The 23,945-nt window shown below is 46.9% G+C and overlaps 1 gene segment (V, D, J or C); it reads right to left on the bottom strand.

Annotated features, from left to right (window-relative positions):
• Window positions 1–166: 166 nt before the first annotated feature.
• Window positions 167–20,263, bottom strand: LOC119959759. The segment is given in 5 exon segments: window positions 167–614; window positions 2,327–2,635; window positions 3,573–3,884; window positions 4,088–4,387; window positions 20,242–20,263. Coding segments are annotated over 4 exon segments (1,224 nt in total).
• Between the last annotated feature and the right edge of the window lie 3,682 nt (window positions 20,264–23,945).

Here is a 23,945-nt window from a genome sequence, read left to right on the forward strand (position 1 = left end):
TGAATGAGTTTTACTCTGTCTCTAACCCAGGGTGTATCTGAGCTGGGAGCTCTGGTTGTATCAGACTTGGGGCCGAGACCTGTAGAAATACGGGTCTCATTGAACAGATCTAATATCAGCAAAGTGGAAGCACCATTAATTAAACGGCTGTATATTTAAATCACAATTGGAGGAAAAACCTTTATTATTTTTATTTCAGTTCGAAATGCAATTGATAGATTCTCATTGACATGAATTAACGGTGTCCATCAGAGCGAGGGAAATGTTCACAAAACTGGGTTTACCGCTGGATTTATCAACCGTTCTGTTGATGATCTTCAAGGGGATGGCTTCATGTCCCACCACACAGGAGTAAGAAGCGCCGCTGGCCCACTCCTCCGCTGCAATGGATAACAGGCTGTACATGAAGAAGGAGCTATTGCCGTTCTCCGCCATCACCTCGGTGTTCTTGTAGTTCCCGGGATTCACCGGCTTGTCATTGACGGTCCACTTGACGAAGATTTCTCGGGGGGAGAAACCTCTCACTAAGCAGCTGAGGGAGACGAATCTCTGAGCGGAGACGTCTTCAGCCGAGGGCAGGAGGACAGAGACGGACGGTTCCCGCGGGTTGGGATCTGCAGAAAATGTACAATAAATGTCAATAAAATGGGGAATTCCGGAGACAATGGAACCGCGGGTTAGATGTGAGAGAAATGTGTTTTGTGTTGGATTTTAAAGGTTTCCATTTTCCACTTTGGGATCTGTCCGGGTTCCCAGCTCTGAGCAGAGGTGGACACAATCCTTTTCCCTGAGAATTTACGGATATTGGATTTGAAAGTTTCAGAAAGTGTACAGCAGGGAAACAGGCCATTCGGCCCAACTGTTCTGTGCTGGTGTATAAACTCCACACCAGGCTCCTCCCACCTTACCCCAAGAGGATTAGAAAACTGCCAATGTAACACCCTTATACAAAAGTGAGGGAGTCAAAAACAGGTATCTATAGGCCAGTGACCTTAGTAGCTGAGCATTTAAGCATACAGGATATGGGACTGCACGGCTTCGTGAAGGGTAATTCATTCCTGACAAATTTATTGCAATTGTTTGAGGTGATAACGAGAAGGCTAGAGAGAGGGGAGGGGAGGGGGGGGGGGGCAATATTTGTAATATACATGAATTTCAAAACTGTTTAATGAATGAGTGACTATGCCTATGGCTGCAGTTACAAAAAATAGAAAGGCAATTGGTGAGGATTACAGAAAATCCACAGAGGGACAGAGACAGCTTAAGTTACTGAGTAAAAACTTGGCAGATAGAATATGAAGTAGGAAAATGTGAGGTTAGACACTTTGGGAGGAGGAGGAACATAACGGAATATTATTTAGATGGAGAAAGACTGAAGAAAGCTGAAGTAATGGGGGAATTGGGGGTCCTCGCGCAGAAACCACAAAAAGCAAGTTCTGCAGGTAATATGGAGACAAATTGAATGTTGACATTTATTTCAAAGGGAATAGAATATAAACATGGGGAAGTTATGCTCAAACTGCACAAGGCACCAATTAACTACGACCTGATATACTTTGAATAGTTTTGTTGCCCTTATCTAAGGAAGACAGATTGGTTTTGAAGCCAGTCCAGAGAAGGATCACGAGGTTCAACCCGACTATGGAGGGATTTTCTTTTGGGGAGAGATTAAGTAGGATGGGCTGTACTTATTGAAGTTTAGAGGAATAAAGGCGACCTAATTGAGACATGAAAGATTCTCAGGGAGCTTCTTAGGATAGACCCTGATGGTTTTTTTTCCCCCTGTGGGAGCGTCTAGGAGCAGCGTGCATGGTCGCAAAGTGAGGGTTCGCCCATTTCAGACAGAGATGAGCAGGAATTTCCTCTCTCAGAGGGCAGTGAAGCTGTGGAATTATTTATCGCAGTGGGCTGTAGATTCTGGGTCGGTCAGTATGTTCAAGGTTGAGGGAGACATATTTTAAATCAGGAAAGGCGTCAAGGGATATGGGGATAAGGTGGGAAAGAGGAGTTGAAGATTATCACAGCAGATCAGTCATGACCTCACTGAAGGCTGGGCCGGTGTTGATGGGCCCAATGGCCTCCATCTGCTCCTAAGTCTTGTGGTCTAATGTCTCGCTCCATCTAAACCCAAAATCACTGTTTTCAATTAATTCTTCATTCATCTGCATATCAATTTCCCCTTAAACTCTAAACGCCCAGAGTATTTAGTTAGTGGAATTACCAATCAGAATGGACCATAAATACACTGAATGCTAAATACTGACCGCTGCACTGACACTAGAAATAGACACAATGATTCACTTATTGCTTCAGTCTCACCGCTCACCTATTTTTTTGTGAATTGAAATTCTTAAAGGAGTTGGCAGGTCCTGATGGCTCGCCACACAGTCAAACACAGCCCCACTCAGCCAGGCTTGTGTCGAGATGTTTAATTTGCTGACCACACTCTCAGTATCTGCCCCAGGCTGGTCGGCGATCTCTGATTTAAGCGGCTTCTTCGCTTCACTCCAGGACACGTTGACTCCATAAGGAGCATTCGAAATGACGCAGGTTAAGGTTACAGTCGCCTCCAGTAAGACCTGTTCTATTGGTGGTGGCAGTAATGTTACTGAGGCAACAGTGCAACCGGAAGGATCTGTGATTGAAAACATGAAAATTAACCCAAGTTTCAGCTTCACAATCAGGACAGCAGGATTCAGCCTTCACTCTCTAAATGGGAATAAAGCAACTTCAAAATACCAACCTCTGAAGACCGCCTTTAATCTTCGATATACAAAAGAAAACCAGCGAGTTCTGTGAAATCTATTATAGAATAATAGATCACTACAGTGCAGAAGAGGACCATTCGGCCCATGGAGCCTGCACCGACCCGCGAAAGAGCACTCCCCCACCCTATCCCTGTAGCCTCACAACCCCGCCTAATCTTTGGACATTCAGCGACAATGTAGGATGACCAATTCACCTAACCTGCACGTATTTGCCTGTGGGAAGAAACCAAAGCACCTGGAGGAAACCCGTGCAGAGACGGCGAGAAGGTGTAAACTCCACACAGTCACCTGGCGTCAGTATCGAACCGGGTCCCAGGCACTGTGAGGCATCACTGCTAACCGCTACTGTGAAAGTCGTTTAGCCCCGGTATCATTTTAATGAATCAGCATTGCAGCATTCCCAATGCGATATATAATTCCTGATCTCTGGGACACAGTCTTGAACGCTAATTTTTAAATAGGTTGGATGAATTTTTTAACACTTTCCCCCGGAGCTGTTATCAATAAAGGGTTCAACACACCCACTGCCTCTGAAATATAATCAGCTGTTTCGGGATAAAACTGATATCAAGTCCACCTCACTCACTAAATGATTTCAAAGTAGTGGAAACATTCTTTGCTGTTCTGATCAAATCCTGAATGGTGAGCAGCCCTAATGCAGCTCTGACATCAGAATGAAACACAAACTACATGGCAGTAAATTAGAAGTTACTCTGTGCTTTGTACTAACTTTAGTAAATTTCTGATTTTGATTAACATCAGAGTGCAGGATGATTTATTGTTTCCTCTGTTTGTGTCTCTTACCAGACGCGGTGACGTTGTGACTTTGGGTGACCTCTTGATGAGTGACCTGGCAGGAATAGATCGCTTTGCTGAACCATTCCCCAGCTGAAACTGTCAGCCGACTGCTCGCCGAGAAGTTCCCGTTCACTTCACAGGCGGGAGAGGTGACAATTCCTGAACCCATGGGTTGTCCATTCTTCAGCCACTTCACGTTAATTGAGTTTGGACGGAAATCGTTGATTGAACAGACGATGGTTGCAAATTTCTGTCTTGAGATTTCTTCATTGGAACTCACGGTGAGGAGAACATTTGGATGGATGCCAGTTCCACCACCTTCAAAACACAAGTTAACATTTCTTGCAGAAGATCTTGTAACAATTAAAATGATTTATTATGTTTTAACTGTTTATCTGCAGTCAATATTTTTCGCCAAGAATCAGAACTATGCAGAGTACCATAAATGTATCATAAATAACCAAAGTTGTAAATAAAATAATCAAAGCGGTTCTGTTTGTCACAGGTTCCACAATACTTACATGGTATTTCAATACTCTTGGCTGAGCCGCTGTGTCGAACCTCACAGCTGATTTTGCTGCATCCCCCCTCTGACTCGGTGATGGTTAACTGGCTGCTCAGGGTGTAGGTTCCCTTCTTGTTTCTCACTGACGGATATTTCTTAACTCCGTTGGTGATCAGCTGCCCATCTTTCTTCCAGGTAAGGCTGGTGATTTCTGGGGAGTAGTCCATCGCCAAACAGCCAACGGTTACGGAGCCGTCGGTGTTGTGTTGCTGGCAGGAGGAGACCAGGCTGTAGAGAGTGGGCGGAGACGGTGTCGCTGGGAGAGAATGGCCGATCCAACATGTTAGACTCTGGTATTCGTGATTTATAAGTAACCAAGCATTTCATAATTTGACTCGTACTATCCTAACATTTACCGATTTAATCATACATCCACATTGAATCTTCAATCAGTTCTATCGTTGGGATTCACCTACTTTTTGCCCCCTCTTTAGAAACCCACATTTCTTTCTCCATCTCTATCGAAAGAAACACATTTTGATGTAATCTGAATGGTGTAACTTTCATTGGGTTGAAAGAGAGGAGCAGAGCGTTTTCCCCATTATTTCAGCCACCATGTAATATAAAATGTGAATGAGGCCATAGTCCCGGAGACTGCCCTCTCCTTCTGAGAGCTGACTGATGGTGATTTAACGTGAGGGTCACTACACCTCAGGCTAGGGGCAAGGTTGAGAATGGGGGTTTTTATGAATAACCTCAGCCGGGGCAGCAATTGGACCCGCGCTGTTCGGATCGCTCCTCATTACGAACCAGCTGCCCAGCTGACTGAGCTGTATACGTCACAATCCAGCTGACTGAGCTGTGTACGTCACAAACCAGCTGACTGAGCTGTGTACGTCACAATCCAGCGAACTGAGCTGTGTACGTCAGAATCCAGCTAACTGAGCTGTGTACGTCACAATCCAGCTAACTCAGCTGTGTACGTCACAATCCAGCAAACTCAGGTGTGTACGTCACAATCCAGCCAACTGAGCTGTGTACGTCACAATCCAGCTAACTGAGCTGTGCACGTCATAATTCAGCTAACTGAGCTGTGTACGTCACAATCCAGCTAACTGAGCTGTGTACGTCACAATCCAGCTAACTGAGCTGTGTACGTCACAATCCAGCTAACTGAGCTGTGTACGTCACAATCCAGCTAACTGAGCTGTGTACGTCACAATCCAGCTAACTGGGCTGTGTACGTCACAATCCAGCTACCTGAGCTGTGTACGTCACAATCCAGCTAACTGAGCTGAGTACGTCACAATCCAGCTAACTGACCTGTGTACGTCACAATCAACAGCACTTTGTGATAAAGAAGTTGTCTCTTCATTTGTATCTTTGCAGTTTTGGGAAATTCCCTTTGTTCAAACTGACTGATGCCCCCTCCTCTCTCCACCTCACTACCCCCACTCCCCAAACCAGAGAATAGTGACTTTGCTTGAAAAATACCATAGACAGCGGGGCAGCACGGTAGCATGGTGGTTAGCATAAATGCTTCACAGCTCCAGGGTCCCAGGTTCGATTCCCGGCTGGGTCACTGTCTGTGTGGAGTCTGCACGTCCTCCCCGTGTGTGCGTGGGTTTCCTCCGGGTGCTCCGGTTTCCTCCCCCAGTCCAAAGATGTGTGGGTTAGGTGGATTGGCCATGCTAAAATTGAACATGAACAGCGGGAGTCGGCCATTCTACCCGTCGAGCCTACTCCCCCATTCAATAAGATCCTGATTGTGCTGCTAACTCCACACTCCGCCTGTCTTTGCATTCCCTCGACTTTGCATTTTTTTCCGGCTCATTGTGTTTTCCCATGTGCGCTGCACTTTTCCCAGTTCTTTGGGCTTTTCCCCGTTCCTGACACATTCCGCGGGCCCTTTGAGCCCTTCGCTAGCACTGTGCGCTTTACCCCGATTCTTATCGCTTATCGCCCACTCCATGGACTTTCTTCCTGTTCTCTGCGCCTTCCCCCGGCTCTCTACACTTCTCCCGGCTCTGCACCGTTCCCGGCTCCCTGCACTTCCCCCGGCTCCCTGCTCATTCTCCAGGTTCTCTGCACTTCCCCTAGCTCTCTGCCCCTTCCCCCGGCTCTCTGCGCCTTCCCCCGGCTCTCTGCACCATCCCCCGGCTCTCTGCACTTTCCTCCGGCTCTCTGCCCCTTCCCCCGGCTCTCTGTGCCTTCTCCTGGCTCTCTGCGCTTTCCCCCGGCTCTCTGCCCTTCCCCCGGCTCTCTACACTTTCCTCCACCTGTCTACACTATCCTCCGGCTCTCTGCCCTTTCCCCCGGCTCTCTACACTTTCCTCCGGCTCTCTGCACTTCCCCCCGACTCTCTGCCCCTTCCCCCGGCTCTCTGCACTTTCCTCCGGCTCTCTGCCCCTTCCCCCGGCTCTCTGCACTTTCCTCCGGCTCCCGGCAATCCCGTGTCATGCAGCCACATTCGAGCGCCACTTGTCTTCAGTTCTCGCTCCTGAGCATGCGTGAGAAAGGATGAGTGAGTAACCGAGTGAGGGTAGGGGAATGAGTGTGGGTGAGTGAGTTGGGTGATTGAGGATGTATGAATGTTGATAAGTGAGAGATCAGGGGTGAGTGACTGAGTGAGGGTAAATGGGCGAGGCTGTGGCACCGAGGCCGAATGAGTCAGGGTGGGTGAGGGAGAGTGAGTGAGACGCAGAGAATGAGCGAAGCTGGGTGAGTGAGGTTGTGTAGTGAGAGTCAGTGACGGTCAGTGAGGATGGGCGGGTGCGTCAGGGTGTGTGAGTGGCGGAGAATGAGTGTGGGTGGGTGAGCGAGGGTATATGTGTGATGGTGGTTGAGTGAGTGAGGGTGAGTGAGGGGATGGATGTGGGTGGATGAGGGTGTGTGAGTGAATGAGTTTGGGTGTGTGAGTGAGGGTGAATTAGGGTGCGTGAATGAGTGAATGTGGGTGAGTAAGAGTGAGTGAGGGTGAGGGAGTAAATGAGAGTGAGTGGTAGTGGGTGACAGAGGGTGGGTGCGTCTGGTGAGGGTGGCTGAATAAGGGTGTATGAGGGAATGTGGATGAGTGAGGGTGTGTGAGTGAGGATCTGTGAGTGAAGGCGTGTGAAAGAGGGTGGGTGCCAGTCTTTGTAAGTGAGGGTTAATAGGTGAGGCTGGGTGAGTGAGGGAGGATTAGAGTGCGATGGTGGGTGGGAGGGTGAGGGAGTGAGTGTGGCCGAATTAGGGTGGGTGATGGTATTTGAGTGAGGGGGAGCAAGAATGTGTAAGTGAGGGTGGGTTACTGAATGAGGGTATGTGGGAATGAGTGAGGGTGGGTGAGTGAATAGGGGTAGGTGAGCGAGTGGGAGTGGGTGAGGGTGTGTGATTGAGGGTTACGAGTTAGGTTGGGCATGTAAGAACGAGTCAATGAGGGTGAGTGAGTGATGTTGAATGCGGATGGGTGAGTGTGTGTGAGTGAGGGTAGGAGAGTGAGGGTGTGTGTGTGAGGCTGTGTGAGTAAGAGTGTGTCAGGGTGGGTGAGTGTGTGTGTGTCAGGGTGGGTGAGTGAGTGTGTGTCAAGGAGGGTGGGTGAGTGAGTGTGTGTCAGGGAGCATGGGTGACTGAGAGTGTTTCAGGGAGGGTGGGTCAGTGAAGGTGTGTCAGGGAGGGTGGCTGGGTGAAAGTGTGTCAGGGAGGGTGTGTGAGTGAGAGTAGGTGAGTGAGGGTGGGTGAGTGACAGTGTGTCAGGGTGGGTGTGTGAGTGAGGGTGGGAGAGTGAGGGTGGGTGAGTGACAGTGTGTCAGGGAGGGTGCGTGAGTGAGAGTGTGTTAGGGTGGGTGGGTGAGTGAGGGTGGGTGAGTGAGGGTGGGTGAGTGAGGGTAGGTGAGTGACAGTGTGTCAGGGAGGGTGTGTGAGTGAGGGTGGGTGAGTGAGGGTGGGTGAGTGAGAGTGTGTCAGGGAGGGTGCGTGAGTGAGAGTGTGTTAGGGTGGGTGGGTCAGTGAGGGTGGGTGAGTGAGGGTGGGTGAGTGAGTAAGTGTCAGGGAGGATGGGTGAGGGAGAGTGTGTCAGGGAGGGTGGGTGAGTGAGAGTGTGTCAGGGAGGGTGGGTCAGTGAGAGTGTGTCAGGGAGGGTGGGTGAGTGTGTGTGTGTCAGGGAGGGTGGATGAATGAGAGTGTGTCAGGGAGGGTAGGTGAGTGAGAGTGTGTCAGGGAGGATGGATGAATGAGAGTGTGTCAGGGAGGGTGTGTGAGGGTGTGTGAGTGAGAGTGTGTCAGGGAGGGTGGATGAGTGAGAGTGTGTCAGGGTGGGTGGGTCAGTGAGGGTGGGTGAGTGAGGGTGGGTGAGTGAGTGAGTGTCAGGGAGGATGGGTGAGTGAGGGTGGGTGAGTGAGAGTGTGTCAGGGAGGATGGGTGAGTGAGAGCGTGTCAGGGAGGGTGGATGAATGAGAGTGTGTCAGGGAGGGTGGATGAATGAGAGTGTGTCAGGGAGGGTGGATGAATGAGAGTGTGTCAGGGAGGGTGGATGAATGAGAGTGTGGCAGGGAGGGTGTGTGAGGGTGTGTGAGTGAGAGTGTGTCAGGGTGGGTGGGTCAGTGAGGGTGGGTGAGTGAGGGTGGGTGAGTGAGAGCGTGTCAGGGAGGGTGGGTGAGTGAGGGTGGGTGAGTGAGAGTGTGTCAGTGAGGGTGGATGAATGAGAGTGTGTCAGCGAGTGTGGGTGAGTGAGAGTGTGTCAGTGAGGGTGGGTGTGTGAGATTGTGTCAGGAGGGTGGGTGAGTGAGAGTGTGTCAGTGATGGTGGGGGTGCGTGTGTGTGTCAGGGAGGGTGTGTGAGTGAGAGTGTGTCAGGGAGGGTGTGTGAGTGAGAGTGTGTCAGGGAGGATTGGTGAGTGCGCGTGAGTCAGGGAGGGTGGGTGAGTGAGAGTGTGTCGGAGGGTGTGTGAGTGAGAGTGTGTTAGGGTGGGTGGGTCAGTGAGGGTGGGTGAGTGAGGGCAGGTGAGTGAGAGTGTGTCAGGGAGGATGGGTGAGTGCGAGTGTGTCAGGGAGGGAGGGTGAGTGAGAGTGTGTCAGGGAGGGTGGGTGAGTGAGAGTGTGTCAGTGAGGGTGGGTGAGTGAGATGGTGTCTGGGAGGGTGGGTGAGTGTGAGTATGTCAAGGAGGATGGGTGAGTGAGAGTGTGTCAGGGTGGGTGGGTCAGTGAGGGTGGGTGAGTGAGGGTGGGTGAGTGAGAGTGTGTCAGGGTGGGTGGGTGAGTGAGAGTGTGTCAGTGAGGGTGGGTGTGTGAGAGTGTGTCAGGAGGGTGGGTGAGTGAGAGTGTGTCAGGGACGTAGGGTGAGTGAGAATGTGTCAGTGATGGTGGGGGTGCGTGTGTGTGTCAGGGAGGGTGTGTGAGTGAGAGTGTGTCAGGGAGGGTGTGTGAGTGAGAGTGTGTCAGGGAGGATTGGTGAGTGCGCGTGAGTCAGGGAGGGTGGGTGAGTGAGAGTGTGTCAGGGAGGGTGTGTGAGTGAGAGTGTGTTAGGGTGGGTGGGTCAGTGAGGGTGGGTGAGTGAGGGCAGGTGAGTGAGAGTGTGTCAGGGAGGATGGGTGAGTGCGAGTGTGTCAGGGAGGGTGGGTGAGTGAGAGTGTGTCAGGGAGGGTGGGTGAGTGAGAGTGTGTCAGGGAGGGTGGGTGAGTGAGAGTGTGTCAGGGAGGATGGGTGAGTGAGAGTGTGTCAGGGAGGGTGGGTGAGTGAGAGTGTGTCAGGGAGGATGGGTGAGTGCGAGTGTGTCAGGGAGGGTGGGTGAGTGAGAGTGTGTCAGGGAGGGTGGGTGAGTGAGAGTGTGTCAGGGAGGGTGGGTGAGTGAGAGTGTGTCAGTGAGGGTGGGTGAGTGAGATGGTGTCTGGGAGGGTGGGTGAGTGTGTGTCAGGGAGGGTGGGTGAGTGTGAGTATGTCAAGGAGGGTGAGTGAGTGAGAGTGTGTCAGGGAGGGTGAGTGAGAGTGTGTCAGGGAGGGTGGGTGAGTGAGAGTGTGTCAGGGAGGGTGAGTGAGAGCGTGTCAGGGAGGGTGGGTGAGTGAGAGTGTGTCAGGTAGGGTGGGCGAGTGAGGGCAGGTGAGTGAGTGAAGGTGAGTGTGGGTGAGGTAGTGAGTGAGCGTGAGATCCTGAATGAGGGTGTGTGAGGATAAGTAGGTGTTTGAAAATGAGTGAGTGAGAGTGTGGCAGTGAGGGTGGGTGAGTGAGATTGTGTCAGGGAGGGTGGGTGAGTGTGTGTCAGGGAGGGTGGGTGAGTGTGAGTATGTCAAGGAGGGTGGGTGAGTGAGAGTGCGTCAGGGAGGGTGGGTGAGTGAGAGTGTTCCAGGGAGGATGGGTGAGTGATAGTGTGTCAGGTAGGGTGGGTGAGTGATAGTGTGTCAGTAGGGTGGGTGAGTGAGATTGTGTCAGGGAGGGTGGGTGAGAGTGTGCCAGGGAGGATGGGTGAGTGATAGTGTGCCAGGGAGGGTGGGTGAGTGAGAGTGTGTCAGGGAGGATGGGTGAGTGAGGGCAGGTGAGTGAGTGAAGTTGAGTGCGGGTGAGGTAGTGAGTGAGGGTGTGTTACTGAATGAGGGTGTGTGAGGCTGTGTGAGGGTTTGGGAGTGAGTTTGGGTGGTTTACTGAATGAGGGTGTGTGAGAGCGGGTGAGTGAGGGTGTGTGAGGGTTTGGGAGTGAGTTTGGGTGGTTTACTGAATGAGGGTGCGTGAGGGCGGGTGAGTGAGGGTGTGTGAGGGTTTGGGAGTGAGTTTGGGTGGTTTACTGAATGAGGATGTGTGAGGGTGGGGGCGAGTGTGGGTGGGTGACTGAGTGAGCGTGAGAGTCTAAATGAGGGTGGGTGAGGATGAGTGAGGATGGGTGGGTGTTTGAGGATGAGTGACTGAAAGTGTGTGAGTGAAGGTGAACAAGTTAGGTTGGGAGTGAAAGGGTGAGTCAATGAGGGTGGGTATTGCAGAATGAGGATGGATGAGTCTGTGTGAAGGTGTGACAGTGAGGGTGGATGAGTGAGAGTGTGTCAGAGAGGGTGGGTGAGGGAGAGTGTGTCAGGGAGGGTGGGTGAGTGTGTGTGTCAGGGAGGGTGGGTGAATGTGTGTGTGTCAGGGAGGGTGGGTGCGTGAGAGTGTCAGGGAGGGTGGGTGAATGAGAGTGTGTCAGGGAGGGTGGTTGAGTGAGAGTGTGTCAGGGAGGGTGGGTGAGTGAGAGTGTGTCAGGGAGTGTGGGTGAGTGAGAGTGTGTCAGGGAGGGTGGGTGAGTGAGAGTGTGCCAGGGAGGGTGGGTGAGTGTGTGTGTGTCAGGGAGGGTGGGTGAGTGAGACTGTGTCAGGGAGGGTGGGTGAGTGAGAGTGTGTCAGGGAGGGTGGTTGAGTGAGAGTGTGTCAGGGAGGGTGGGTGAATGTGTGTGTGTCAGGGAGGGTGGGTGAGTGAGAGTGTGTCAGGGAGGGTGGATGAGTGAGAGTGTGTCAGAGAGGGTGGGTGAGGGAGAGTGTGTCAGGGAGGGTGGGTGAATGTGTGTGTGTCAGGGAGGGTGGGTGCGTGAGAGTGTCAGGGAGGGTGGGTGAATGAGAGTGTGTCAGGGAGGGTGGGTGAGTGTGTGTGTGTCAGGGAGGGTGGGTGAGTGAGACTGTGTCAGGGAGGGTGGGTGAGTGAGAGTGTGTCAGGGAGGGTGGTTGAGTGAGAGTGTGTCAGGGAGGGTGGGTGAATGTGTGTGTGTCAGGGAGGGTGGGTGAGTGAGACTGTGTCAGAGAGGGTGGGTGAGTGAGAGTGTGTCAGGAGGGTGGGTGAGTGAGAGTGTGTCAGGGAGGGTGGGTGTGTGAGAGTGTGTCAGAGAGGGTGGGTGAGTGAGAGTGTGTCAGGGAGGGTGGGTGAGTGAGAGTGTGTCAGGGTGTGTGTGTGAGTGATGGTGTGTCAAGGAGGGTGCGTGAGTGAGCGTGGGTGATTGAGAATGTTTCAGAGAGGGTGGGTGAGTGAGGATGAGTGAGTGACCGTGGGTGAGAGGATGGGTGTGAGCGTGGTTAAGGAAAGGTTTATCATTGAGGATGTGTGCGTGAGGGTCAATGAGTGAATGAGTGAAGACAGGTGACTGAGGGTGAGTGAGTGAGTGAGTGAGTGAGTGAGTGAGTGAGTGAGTGAGTGAGTGAGTGAGTGAGTGAGTGAGTGAGTGAGTGAGTGAGTGAGTGAGTGAGTGAGTGAGTGAGTGAGTGAGTGAGTGAGTGAGTGAGTGACCGTGGCTGAGTGATGATTCCCAGGTTCTCCCAGCCCATTAGGACGATGTTTCTCTGGATGAGTTTCTGCTCAGGCTCAGCTTCCTGTTGTCTGTTGTCCACAGCCGAGCTGGGGGCTCCTCCATTCGGCTCTACCACCCCCACCGCCTCCTCTTCCTCTCCATCGATCCTGTTCTGATTCTCCAAATTGATGAGCTTTCAGTAACACCGGCTGTGTACAGTCAGACAGCAGTGTAGATCACTGGGCAGCTGCTTTAATACTTTCAGTAACACCGGCTATGTACAGTCAGACAGCAGTGTAGATCACTGGGCAGCTGCTTTAATACTGTCAGTAACACCGGCTGTGTACAGTCAGACAGCAGTGTCGCTCACTGGGCAGCTGCTTTAATACTTTCAGTAACACCGGCTGTGTACAGTCAGACAGCAGTGTAGCTCACTGGGCAGCTGCTTTAATACTGTCAGTAACACCGGCTGTGTACAGTCAGACAGCAGTGTAGATCACTGGGCAGCTGCTTTAATACTGTCAGTAACACCGGCTGTGTACAGTCAGACAGCAGTGTAGATCACTGGGCAGCTGCTTTAATACTGTCAGTAACACCGGCTGTGTACAGTCAGACAGCAGTGTAGATCACTGGGCAGCTGCTTTAATGCCGATGTAATTTCGTTTTCCACAAATAATTTAGAACTGGGACAATGATCATTCCTGTAACTTAATGGATTTTCATTTTGCAAATGGGATTTTTCTGCCTGTAAAATTCTTGCCATATTGTATCACGGAGAGCGTGTTCTGTTTATTCATTCTTGTGATGCAGACGTCTCTGGTTGGGCCAGCATTTATTTTCCACCCCTCACTGCCTTTGAGAAGGTGCTGAGCTTAATTCTTTAACCAGTGCAGTCCATGTGGTGTTTCCCCGAGTCAGTTACATGGTTTTGAACCAGCGGCAGTGAAGGAACGGGGATATACTTTATAGTCATGATGCTGAGTGACTTGGAGTTGAGCTTCCAGTTGGCGGTGTTCCCATGTGTCTGCTGTCCTTCTCCAGATGGCCGCTGTCATGGGTTTGGAAGGTGCTGCCTAATGAGAGATGATGAGTTTCTGCAGCGGATCTTTAGATGGTGGACAGGCTTTGGGGAGTCAGGAGATGAGTTTTTCACCGCAGGATTCCTCATCTTTGATCTGTTCTTCTGGCCTCAAAATTTATATGATTCGTCCAGATCACTTTCTGGTCCATGTGAACCCCCAGGAGGTTCCGAGTGGGGATTCAATGATGGTAATGCCATTGAATGTCAAGGGGAGGTGTTTAGATCCGTTCTTACTGGAGGTGGGCATTGCCGTCGATTGTGTGACTTGACTGTTACTTACCACTTGTCAGCCAGACTGATGTAGTCTCCATGTTGCTTTATTTACACATAGATTTATTCAGTGACTGCACAGCTGCAAATTGTGCTGAGCTTGGTGTAATCATCTGAGAACAGTCCCAGTTCAGACATTATGATGAAAAGGTCATTGATGAATAAGCTGAAGATGGTTTGTCCGAGGACACTTCCCTGAAGAAGTCTGGCAGTGATGTCCTGGAATTGAGATGATTAACCTCCAGCAATGGAATCCATCTACCTTGGGGCTGGTTATGACTCCAACCAGCGGAGATTGTTCTCCTGATTCCCATCCATTCATTCTTTGGTTAGGCTCCTTGAGGTCACACGTTTAAATAATGCCGTGATTTGGCGGCACTGTAGCACAGTGGTTAGCACTGTCGCTTCACAGCACCAGGGGTCCGGGCTCGATTCCCACTTGGGTCATTGCCTGTGTGGAGTCTGCAGGTTCTCCCCGTGTCTCCGTGGTTTTCCTCCGGGTGCTCCGGTTACCTCCCACAAGTCCCGAAAGACGTCCTGTAAGGTGGTTTGGATAATCTGAATTCTTCTTCTGTGTACCCGAACAGGCGCCAGAGTGTGGCGTGTCGGGGATTTTCACAGTACCTTCATTGCAGTGTTAATGTGAGCCCACTTGTGACAATAATAAAGATTATTATTTTTATGATTGATGTGAGATTCAGTCGCTCTCATCTGTGTATCTGAAAGTGTGTGCGTGTCTGAGTGTATGTGTGTGTGAGGGAGAGTGTGTTTGTATCTATGTATGTGTCTGCATGCATGCGAGAGATGGATCAAGAGAGTGGGAGAGAGAGTATACGTGTGAGTGTGTGTGAGAGAGAGAGTATCTCTGTGTGTCAGAGAATATCTGTGTGTGAGAGCGCCATTGTGTGTATTTGTGCGAGCGAGAGGATGTGTGTGTATGAGGGAGCAAAATAGTGTCCACAGGAAAGAGACTGTGCGCAAAACTGTGTGTGAGACAGCATGTATGTGAGATAGCATGTGTGCCAGACATGTGTGTGTAACAGAGCATAGGTGTGAGAGAGCATGTGTGCAAGAGAGCATATGTGTGAGAGAGCATGTGTGAGAGAGCATGTGTGTGAGAGAAAGTGTGCACGAGACAGCATGTGTGCAAGAGAACATGTGTGAGAGCATGTGTGTGTGAGAGCATGTGTGCGAGAGAGCATGAGTACGAGAGAGCATGTGAGTGAGAGAGCGTGTGTGCAAGCGGGAATGAGAGAGCATGAGTGTGAGAGAGTGAGTGTATGAGAGAGCATGTGAGTGTGAGAGATATGTGTGCGAGAGAGCGTGTGTGTGAGAACGCATGTGTGGGTGAATATATGTGTGAGAGAGCGTGTATGCAACAGAGCATGTGTGTGAGAAAGCATGTGCGTAAGAGAGCATGTGAGTCAGCAAACCTGAGTGTGAGTGAGTGAGTGAGAGAGTGTGTGCGAGAGAGTGTGAGTATCAGAGCGCATGTGCATAAGAGAGCATGTATGCAAGAGACGATATATGTTTGAGAGAGCAGGAGTACAATAGAGCATGTGTGTGCGAGAGGCCGTGTGTGTGAGAGAGCGTGTGTGTGAGAGCGTGAGAGAGCGTCATTGCGAGAGACCATGCACGTCAGTGTGTGTGTGAGAGAGAGCGTATGCGTGAGAGAGTGTATGTGTGAGAGAGCGAATGTGTGAGAGAGCCTGTATGTGAGATAGCGTTTTATGTGAGAGAGATGTGTGGGACAGAGCATGTGTGTGAACGAGCGTGTGTGCAAGAGATAATGTGTGCGAGAGTGCATGTGTGTGTGTGTCTGCGAATGATTTTTTATGTGAGTGAGATTGGTAAAACTTGTAAGAGAGAGTGTCTGAGAGAGAGTGTGAGAGAGGGAGATTGCATGTGAAAGAGAGAGAGGAATAATGTGCCTGTGCATGGGTGAGAGCGAGTGACAGTCTGTTGGTGTGTGAGGGAGAGTTGTAGAGAGAGAAAGTTGGAGACAGTGAGTATGTAAGAGAATGAGAGAGTGAGGCAGTGCGTGTGGGTGACCGAATGTGTGTGTGTGAGAGAAGCTGTGTGTTTTTGAAGAGCTATTGTGTATGTGAGAGTGTCTGTGAGAGAGAGTGTCTGTGTGTTTGAGGAATAGTCCGGGTTTGTGGGAGAGAGGGAGTGTGTGAGGGAGAAACAGTGTGCGCATGAGAGAGTATTTAGTCTGTCAAATTTCACTCTGAAACACAGGGGAACGAATCATTCAAACTGCTCGATTCTAATTGATAAATGGTCAACTTACGACAATAACAATTCAATAACCTCTTTGAAATGAAACTGATATTAATTTCAAACTCCCTTCGCCTTTCCCTGTCTGTCTGAACTGGGCACAATGTATTATCACTGGGAATGATCACATTAAATATAACAGATTGACGGGAGTCCGTGACAGAGATCCAGTGTTTGCTAAGAAATAAACAAACCAGGAAACATTCACATTGGAAACTGATGACCTGATTTGATGCAATTTTCTAATTAAATATAATCAATAAAACAATCGAGGCGGGCCACCTCTTCAACCTGAGTAAATAAATGTATTGTTTTCTAAATTATTTTCAGTACAATTAAACATTCTCTAATAGCTTTGATATGGCACGCCAGTGTACTACTCAATTGTAGGAATTAATTTATGTTGAATTAGTTAGTACTAATGTCGCGTTGCATGTTATTGCCAATTGTCAATTAGTTGACCTGTCAGCTGATTTGTACTCTATAATATAAATAATAAAAAAATGGTTCTCTGTAATTCAAAACCTGCTCCTGCCTGAAATTTGCTAAATAATTTGGATTTAATTAAATATTAAACTTCAAATTATCGGATGGAATAATTCAGACATGTGTAATATATCATCTGTTTGTTAAAGCGGTACTCCCAAATTGCTAAACTGTTGTAACTCGAAACTATATCTCTAATAATAAAGTCCTTGGTAGTTTGTGATCAATAAAAGTGTTTCCGAGATTTAATCATTCAGGCAATTCGATTAACTTTATTATTGAAAATATTGCTTAAAGAAAGGAGATCCAAATTAATCAGTGCAAAACTTAACGAAAATTACTGAGTTAGATCCTCTACAGCACTGAAACATAATGAGAAAATGATGGAGAAATGTTCTTGTTCAATTTATGATTTAATAAGAAATAAGCTTGAGGCTCAGATATAATCTATTCTTCTATTGTATAATTTGTTTTATTTCTATAATGTTATATTATGCACAGCACAGCTCTGCGAGACAGGATGTTATTATTTTTTGCAAAGCTAATATTCTCCTTTTGTAATTAAATTAATCTCTTTGAATTTCAAGCTTTTACTGCGTCTCCAGCACTGGTCAGTATGAACATTCCGACAATTTAGATAAAGTCATAAGAACAATTCCTGCACTGTCAGCGACTTCCACCTCTGAGAAAACTCTTTGTGATTATATGAGAGGCAACGACAACTGACGCTGAAGAGATAATATACGAGCTGCTGCACATAACTAATATAATAACAGGATACATAAATTGCCAAACTGCAATATAAAACTCCTATCTAAGTAAATGCAAACGTAATCAGAGAAATAAAAAATAATTCAAATATATCTTGTGCAACTGAACAGTGCTGTAGAATCAGTATGTTATTATTAAAACAGTTTCATAAATAATCACAAAATCTTCCCAGACTAGAAACTTTTCCGGTCATGCTAATGGTGTGCAGAGCACAGCAGAATTGTGAAAGGCGATTGATGATTAATGACATTAATATGAAAACATATTTGGATAATATGGTTATAACACCGCATTATAATTGTTTAAGTTATATTAATTTTACTCACTAATTTGAAAACGTTTTAATTAAATAGTTTCAGATTGCAGTAACGAATTGCGTTCTTAATGATGCCATGGTTTAGTTTAATCAGTCATCATTAGGTAAAATTTAAAAATGTCTATCCAATCTTTAATTCCTTTCTTTATTTTCAAAACCTGCCGCGTTTACTCCCTACCATTGTGCTTCAAGGAGATTCAAACGCGCAAACGTTTTTACATTTAATCAGAAAACGTGTAACTGCTAAATGTCACCCAGTTTGAAACAACGTACAAACAGAAAACTGCTTCACAAATTGTACTTATTCAAAGTCACCCAGACACACTATCTCCTCAGCAGGAAAACACCAAAACTCATCGTAACGATTGAACCCGTTTCATTGAGAAACAGCTCAATTCTACATTCAACAGAATCAAACGTAACATTTCAAAAACATCTGAATATCGAATCCAGCAAACCAGTTCGCCACCAAATGTATGAATTATTAAACTAGCTACAAGTACAGAATAACAGTCATATCACTGTGAGTATGTGGGGTATGTCCAAAATATTTCTGAAACTTTACCACATTTTATTCATATTGGACAATATTTCAAACGCATTTAAACAGTTGGCAGGAGAGATAAAAGCTGCATCCATCAATCTCACCGAGATGGAACATTGAAGAAAAGCCAGGCTGTGATTGCAGCAACAAATTATGTTCGGAAAGAGCATTTTAAACTGTGGCTTAGTTTATTCTGCAATCATCACTTTTAAAAAACACTCTAAAATCCTGACTCTTTTCTGCCTGCAATCGTGCAGCAGTTTCAACACATGTCTTTTATTCATTCAGTTAAAAAACATGGAACCGCTCAATATCACCGACTTCAAAAAACATAGTAACGCCAGAACCGTTTCACAAATTTTACTCATTCAAAATCACCCAGACAGAATCTCCTGAGCAGAGAAAATACCAAATCATACCAGTGAGGGGCTGAACTTCGTCTCATGGAGAACCAGCTCAATTCTACAAACACTTTCAACAGAATCAAACAGCATTTCAAGAAAATCTCAATCTAGAACGCACGAAATCTGCCTTTCAGCAAGTGAATGAACAATTAAAATACACAGAAATATGGAAGAATATCATCAGCATTGTCAATAAGCGGGAAGTGTTCAATAAATTGACACAGATACTTCAGCATATTTTGTGAATATTGGGTTAGATTTCTAACACTTGTGCAGGAGGTGGTGAAACCTGCAGCCACCAGATGTCACCGAGATTAAACATTACAGAAATACCAAACTGTTTAACAGGCGTTAGGTATTTAAAGTATCACTCAGTACCACACAGTATCCTCAGAAAATAAACATCAAATCATAACAACCAGGGACTGAATTCCTCAGCACCATCTTATGTCAAGAGGCAGACTAATTCTTTTTTCAGCAGAGTCACATGAAACATTACAACAAAATCTCAATACAGCAAACCCGCAATTCAGTGAACGAATGCATAGTTAAAATAGAAAAAAATAAGTAAAACAAAGACTCAAGTAAAGCAGTTCATAAATAATGGAACAGTTCTTACCTGCAGTCACCGTCACCATGGTCCCTTGTCCCCAGTAGTCGAAGTAGTCACAGTGTCACATTCCCTGGACTGCTCCATTCAATAACCGCACCTGCACAAAATAGACAGAAATCCACCATTATTTTAAATATTCACAAACCAGCAGCAAAGTAAACTTGTAATACATTTTCATTACATTAGAATTGTATTTGTGGATATCGATTGCTGTACAGAAATGACACTAATGTTTTATATTTCAGAGTAACACATGAACATGTTATTGAAATCACTAACTAATGAGTGAATAATTGTCACAGATTTCCCATATTAATTATTGTCATTTTGTCAGTGCTGGAGATAAATAACGCTTCACTGTGAATAAAGTTGGATTATAAAAGCGAGCACTGAGCCAGCCTCAGTTAATTAGTGCTGAGGGGCTTTTTGTATTGACAGTAACTGCTGTGCCCCAGTTATCACAGTGAGACACAGCGTGTCAAATACTGCGGCAGACTGTTAACTAAAATACAGAGATTTAATTTCACTGCTCTCCCAAAAACTAACTCTGTCTCTTCCAAGAGCGAATGGGTGAGTTATTTCAGCTTGTCCTGGTCATTACATTTATAAAGAGGATCCGAACACTTTTAAAACTTCTGTGCACATTTAGCGAGTCGGTCAACAGTGATAAAGTGGAAGATTTTTATACATTTTTCCAAACTAATATTATGTTTTATTTAAGCCTCATTTACCTTGACAATCCTTCTGTGACGCTGATCACCAATTTGAACAAACTCTTTCTCTGAGGTTTTTGTATGAGGATGTCGCTGTGCACAGCACTGTGGCCCACTGTAGTCACAGTGACAGACACCCGCACAAAAACTGCACTCACTCTCTGTTCAGTCCTGCCGCTCAATATTCACTTCAAATACACGTTTACTTCTGATCTAATTTACAATTTGACAGCAGTTTATAAAACCCAATGTACATACGCTTTCTCCAGGAATCAGAAATAATAAAACCAGGATTATAGCCAAGTCTCTAATTGTTGAAACTGTGAACAGTAAATATAAACAGACAAAAGCTCATCCTATTAGATTGATTGGTTTGTTCGGTTTCACTGTTTAGTTTTCTCTGTGTTAGTTATGTAAGAAGCAGCGTGTGTTTTGATTCTGATCACTGACATCAATATTACATTTGGATCAAGTACTTACCTTCAGGTTAAGGTGCAAGTTGCTGAATTCCCTCTCGAGCTGTTCTTGTGCGGGTCCAGCCCTGGTTCCTCTCGCTGTGGTCTCTTGCACAGTAATAGATGGCGGTGTCTTCGGTCTTCAGGCTCCTCATGGCCAAAGAGAAGATATTGTTCGAAGTGTCTTTGGACGCAGTAAATCGATCTTTAATGGCTGGGGCGTAGTAGTTGCTGGATGAACTATAGTAGTAAACCAGCCACTCCAGCCCCTGCCCGGGAACCTGGCGGATCCAACCCATCCAGGTGCCGCCAAGATTGAAGCCGCTGGTTTTACAGGTCAGTGTCAGGGAGCCTCCGGGACGCCCGGTCTCTGCCTCTGGCTGAGTCAACACAACATCCGACTGGACACCTGTAAAAATATATCAAAAAGCCCGAGGATTAATGCTGGTGAAATGATTGGTGACTCTGGAACATTCCAGAGAGAGAATAACACTGAGACAGTAACAGTGAGAGACTTGGACAATAAAAACTACTCACGGGATAAGAAAGTCAGCAACAAACTGAGAGAAATGGCCCACCTCATCCTTCTGGTCATTTGGGGGAAATGGTTGTGTCAGGAACTCAGTGAACAAACCAGCTCCCGGACTGTTGGATTCGGGTCCCAGTGAGCGGCATTTAAATACCCGGCAGAAGGGGGCGGCTTTCCAGGCTCCGCCTTTTGATTCCCTGGTGGAGGCGGCGACTGGATCCACGTCCCGCCTTCCACACCCCCAACAGAATGGACTCAGAGATTTAAATAGGTTATTATTTAAAAAACGATATTAGATCGGTATCGGTATATTTGTTTGGCTGAATGGATTCATTGTAATGTCTATCCTCATCTGAATGGGAAATGATATTTGAACATCTCTGAGTAAAATCGAATTCCATTATATATTAAGTCTCTTTATTTCTGCTCTCCAATATAAAGGGATGAACATAAACAGATTAAATTACACTATCAGGGAATAAATCGTCTGTCACTCAGATTTGCAACACTCCAGGACTCTATCCCATTACAACAGCAAAGTATAATTTATCAGACGAAATGTAACTAAATGAGGGAATGAATGACGTGATTACATTTGCAGTGCGGATGGCCATCACTGTACAATGTGGATCTGTCGACAAGAATAAACTCTCAAATTACAAAAAGTCTCTCTTTACATTTCTCGAACTGTCCCTCAGCCTCAGACAGTCCTGTGAACATTAGCGGTAAAAGAAGCCGCTTGCCTGATAATTCAGCAGTGAGTTGACAGAGTAACATAAAATGCACATCAGCTTTTGACAGAGAAGTTAATGAATCAGAACGGACGCGGCGATAGCAAAGTTATCCTTCAGCATCCAAACCATTGCAGCTAATTTTACTGACCACCGGCTGTCTAACATTCACTGGTGTTGGGAACACAGGATATCAGGACTTTGTGGCATATTACACAATATCACAGGAATAAATGCTTTATCTTCCACTGAAGCTGGTCATGAACTGGTCATTTCTCCACTCATTAGCAGCAATGAGAGGGACTGCTAAATAATGGAAATCCAGACAAATTAAACTGTACAGAACACGGTGCTAATCGGATATAAGAGACGCCTCCGTTTAAAGGAGATCAACAACTCGGAGAATATTCCAGGATTCCCCGCGAATTCAATGCAGTATTTTAAAACTTTTAATTCATTTTATTTTATTTTTTGTAATTGGAGTCATCTTATTGAACTTGTGAATTGGGTCCACCAACACCACTCACTCCCACTTCATTAGGTCTTTAACAAACGGACTTTAATAACTAGAGTGACCTTTACTCAGAACGAATATAAATTAAATAGCATCTGGTCAGGTTACTATTTTCAGATTGTGTTTAATCTCATAGTGAACAAAACATTCAGTGAATATATTTCTTTGCATGGAACACCATTTAAAACGTTTACTTCATGTGCAACTAAACATTTATTGTTTGAATGGATCAATCCCATTTAATCCATTCATATTCAGGCTAATCTGCCCCACACAGTATTTGGCAGCAATCCAGCCGCCTGCAGTCAGGGAGGCTCGAATGTTCAATGTTGTTTACAGGAAGCATCTGGATTTGTTTTTCAGAGATCTGTTTGCTCAGTACTGACCGCTTGGCTGCAAGCCAACTTCAAACTCGTAACATTGTCAATGAGGACTATTTATAAACAAATCTACCCAGCAACAGCACTGGAGATCATTTTATGTTTTAAATTGTGAACCTATTTGAACTGCTCCAATCTCTAAGGAAAGGAGAGTTATCCAGCTTCTCTGTCCCCTCTTCGCAGCAATATCCCGCTGGAGGATCTATCCCACATCTAATAACATTGTGATGATGGGTAGACATGCAAGCAGACTGTCAGACAGAGTATCAGACAGAGGGTACATTTTGTAATAGGTAAACATGTAGATTTATGTGTTTTTCCTTTATTCTTCCGTGGAATTTGGGACTCACTGTCAAGACCACCGGGTATCCCCTATCCCTAATTGCCCTTGAGCTGGGCCAGCTCAGAAGTCAGACATGTTGCTATCCGATTGGAGCCAAATGTAGGTGAGACCATGGAAGGATGTCAGATTTATTTCATTGGCGAAGCAGAGGGAAGTTCATGGTGACCAGTAGTATGTTTTTTCGATTTATTAATTGAACTCAAATCCCCCCACAGACTACGGGAGGATGTGTACCCAAATCCCCACAGAATTAGCCCAGGCCTTTGGATTATTGGTTCAATGACATTAATACGCCCCCACCATTCACCCAAAAGATAATGGGTTACTGCTTTGATGTAGTGATGGATGTTGGTTTGATGCGTGAATATTTTGATTGTGGAATTAGTGAATGGGACTGATGGATGGATGGCTAGATGGTCCTGAAAGATACTGTTCTACATTCTCAATTCTGCACTTGATGGTTTCACAAATTAAAGCAGGTCCGTTATAATTTGTGTCAGTCTAATACATTCGGTGGCTGAAGCTGTTCTGGGTGAATTCCATCCCCTGACTATCGGGAACTGACGAAATGGACGTCACTGAGAGGAAACTGGAGATATTCCTACGGTTCTGGTGATTCTTCTCTGCTGATGGTGAATCTTCATCTCAAACACAGAAAGCGGGAACATGATTACATTGAGAAGGGACAGCTGTAATTTTTGGAACATGTCATTTCATGTACAATAAGTCATTCAAGATATCCTCGCCCAAATCAATGGAGATACCAGACCTGGAACAGAAATCCTGTGAAACTCTGTGGACAGCTGCAGACATAGAACATAGAACATAGAACAGTACAGCACAGAACAGGCCCTTCGGCCCTCAATGTTCTGCCGAGCCATGATCACCCTACTCAAACCCACGTATCCACCCTATACCCGTAACCCAACAACCCCCCCCCCCCCCTTAACCTTACTTTTTTATTAGGACACTACGGGCAATTTAGCATGGCCAATCCACTAACCCGCACATCTTTGGACTGTGGGAGGAAACCGGAGCACCGGAGGAAACCCACGCACACAGGGGGAGGACGTGCAGACTCCACACAGACAGTGCCCCAGCCGGGAATCGAACCTGGGACCCTGGAGCTGTGAAGCATTATGCTAACCACAATGCTACCCTGCTGCCCCCCCCCACAATGCTACCCTGCTGCCCCCCCCCACAATGCTACCCTGCTGCCCCCCACAATGCTA

This window comes from Scyliorhinus canicula, unplaced genomic scaffold (genome assembly GCF_902713615.1).
Source record: "Scyliorhinus canicula unplaced genomic scaffold, sScyCan1.1, whole genome shotgun sequence".
Classification (NCBI taxonomy): Eukaryota; Metazoa; Chordata; class Chondrichthyes; order Carcharhiniformes; family Scyliorhinidae; genus Scyliorhinus; species Scyliorhinus canicula.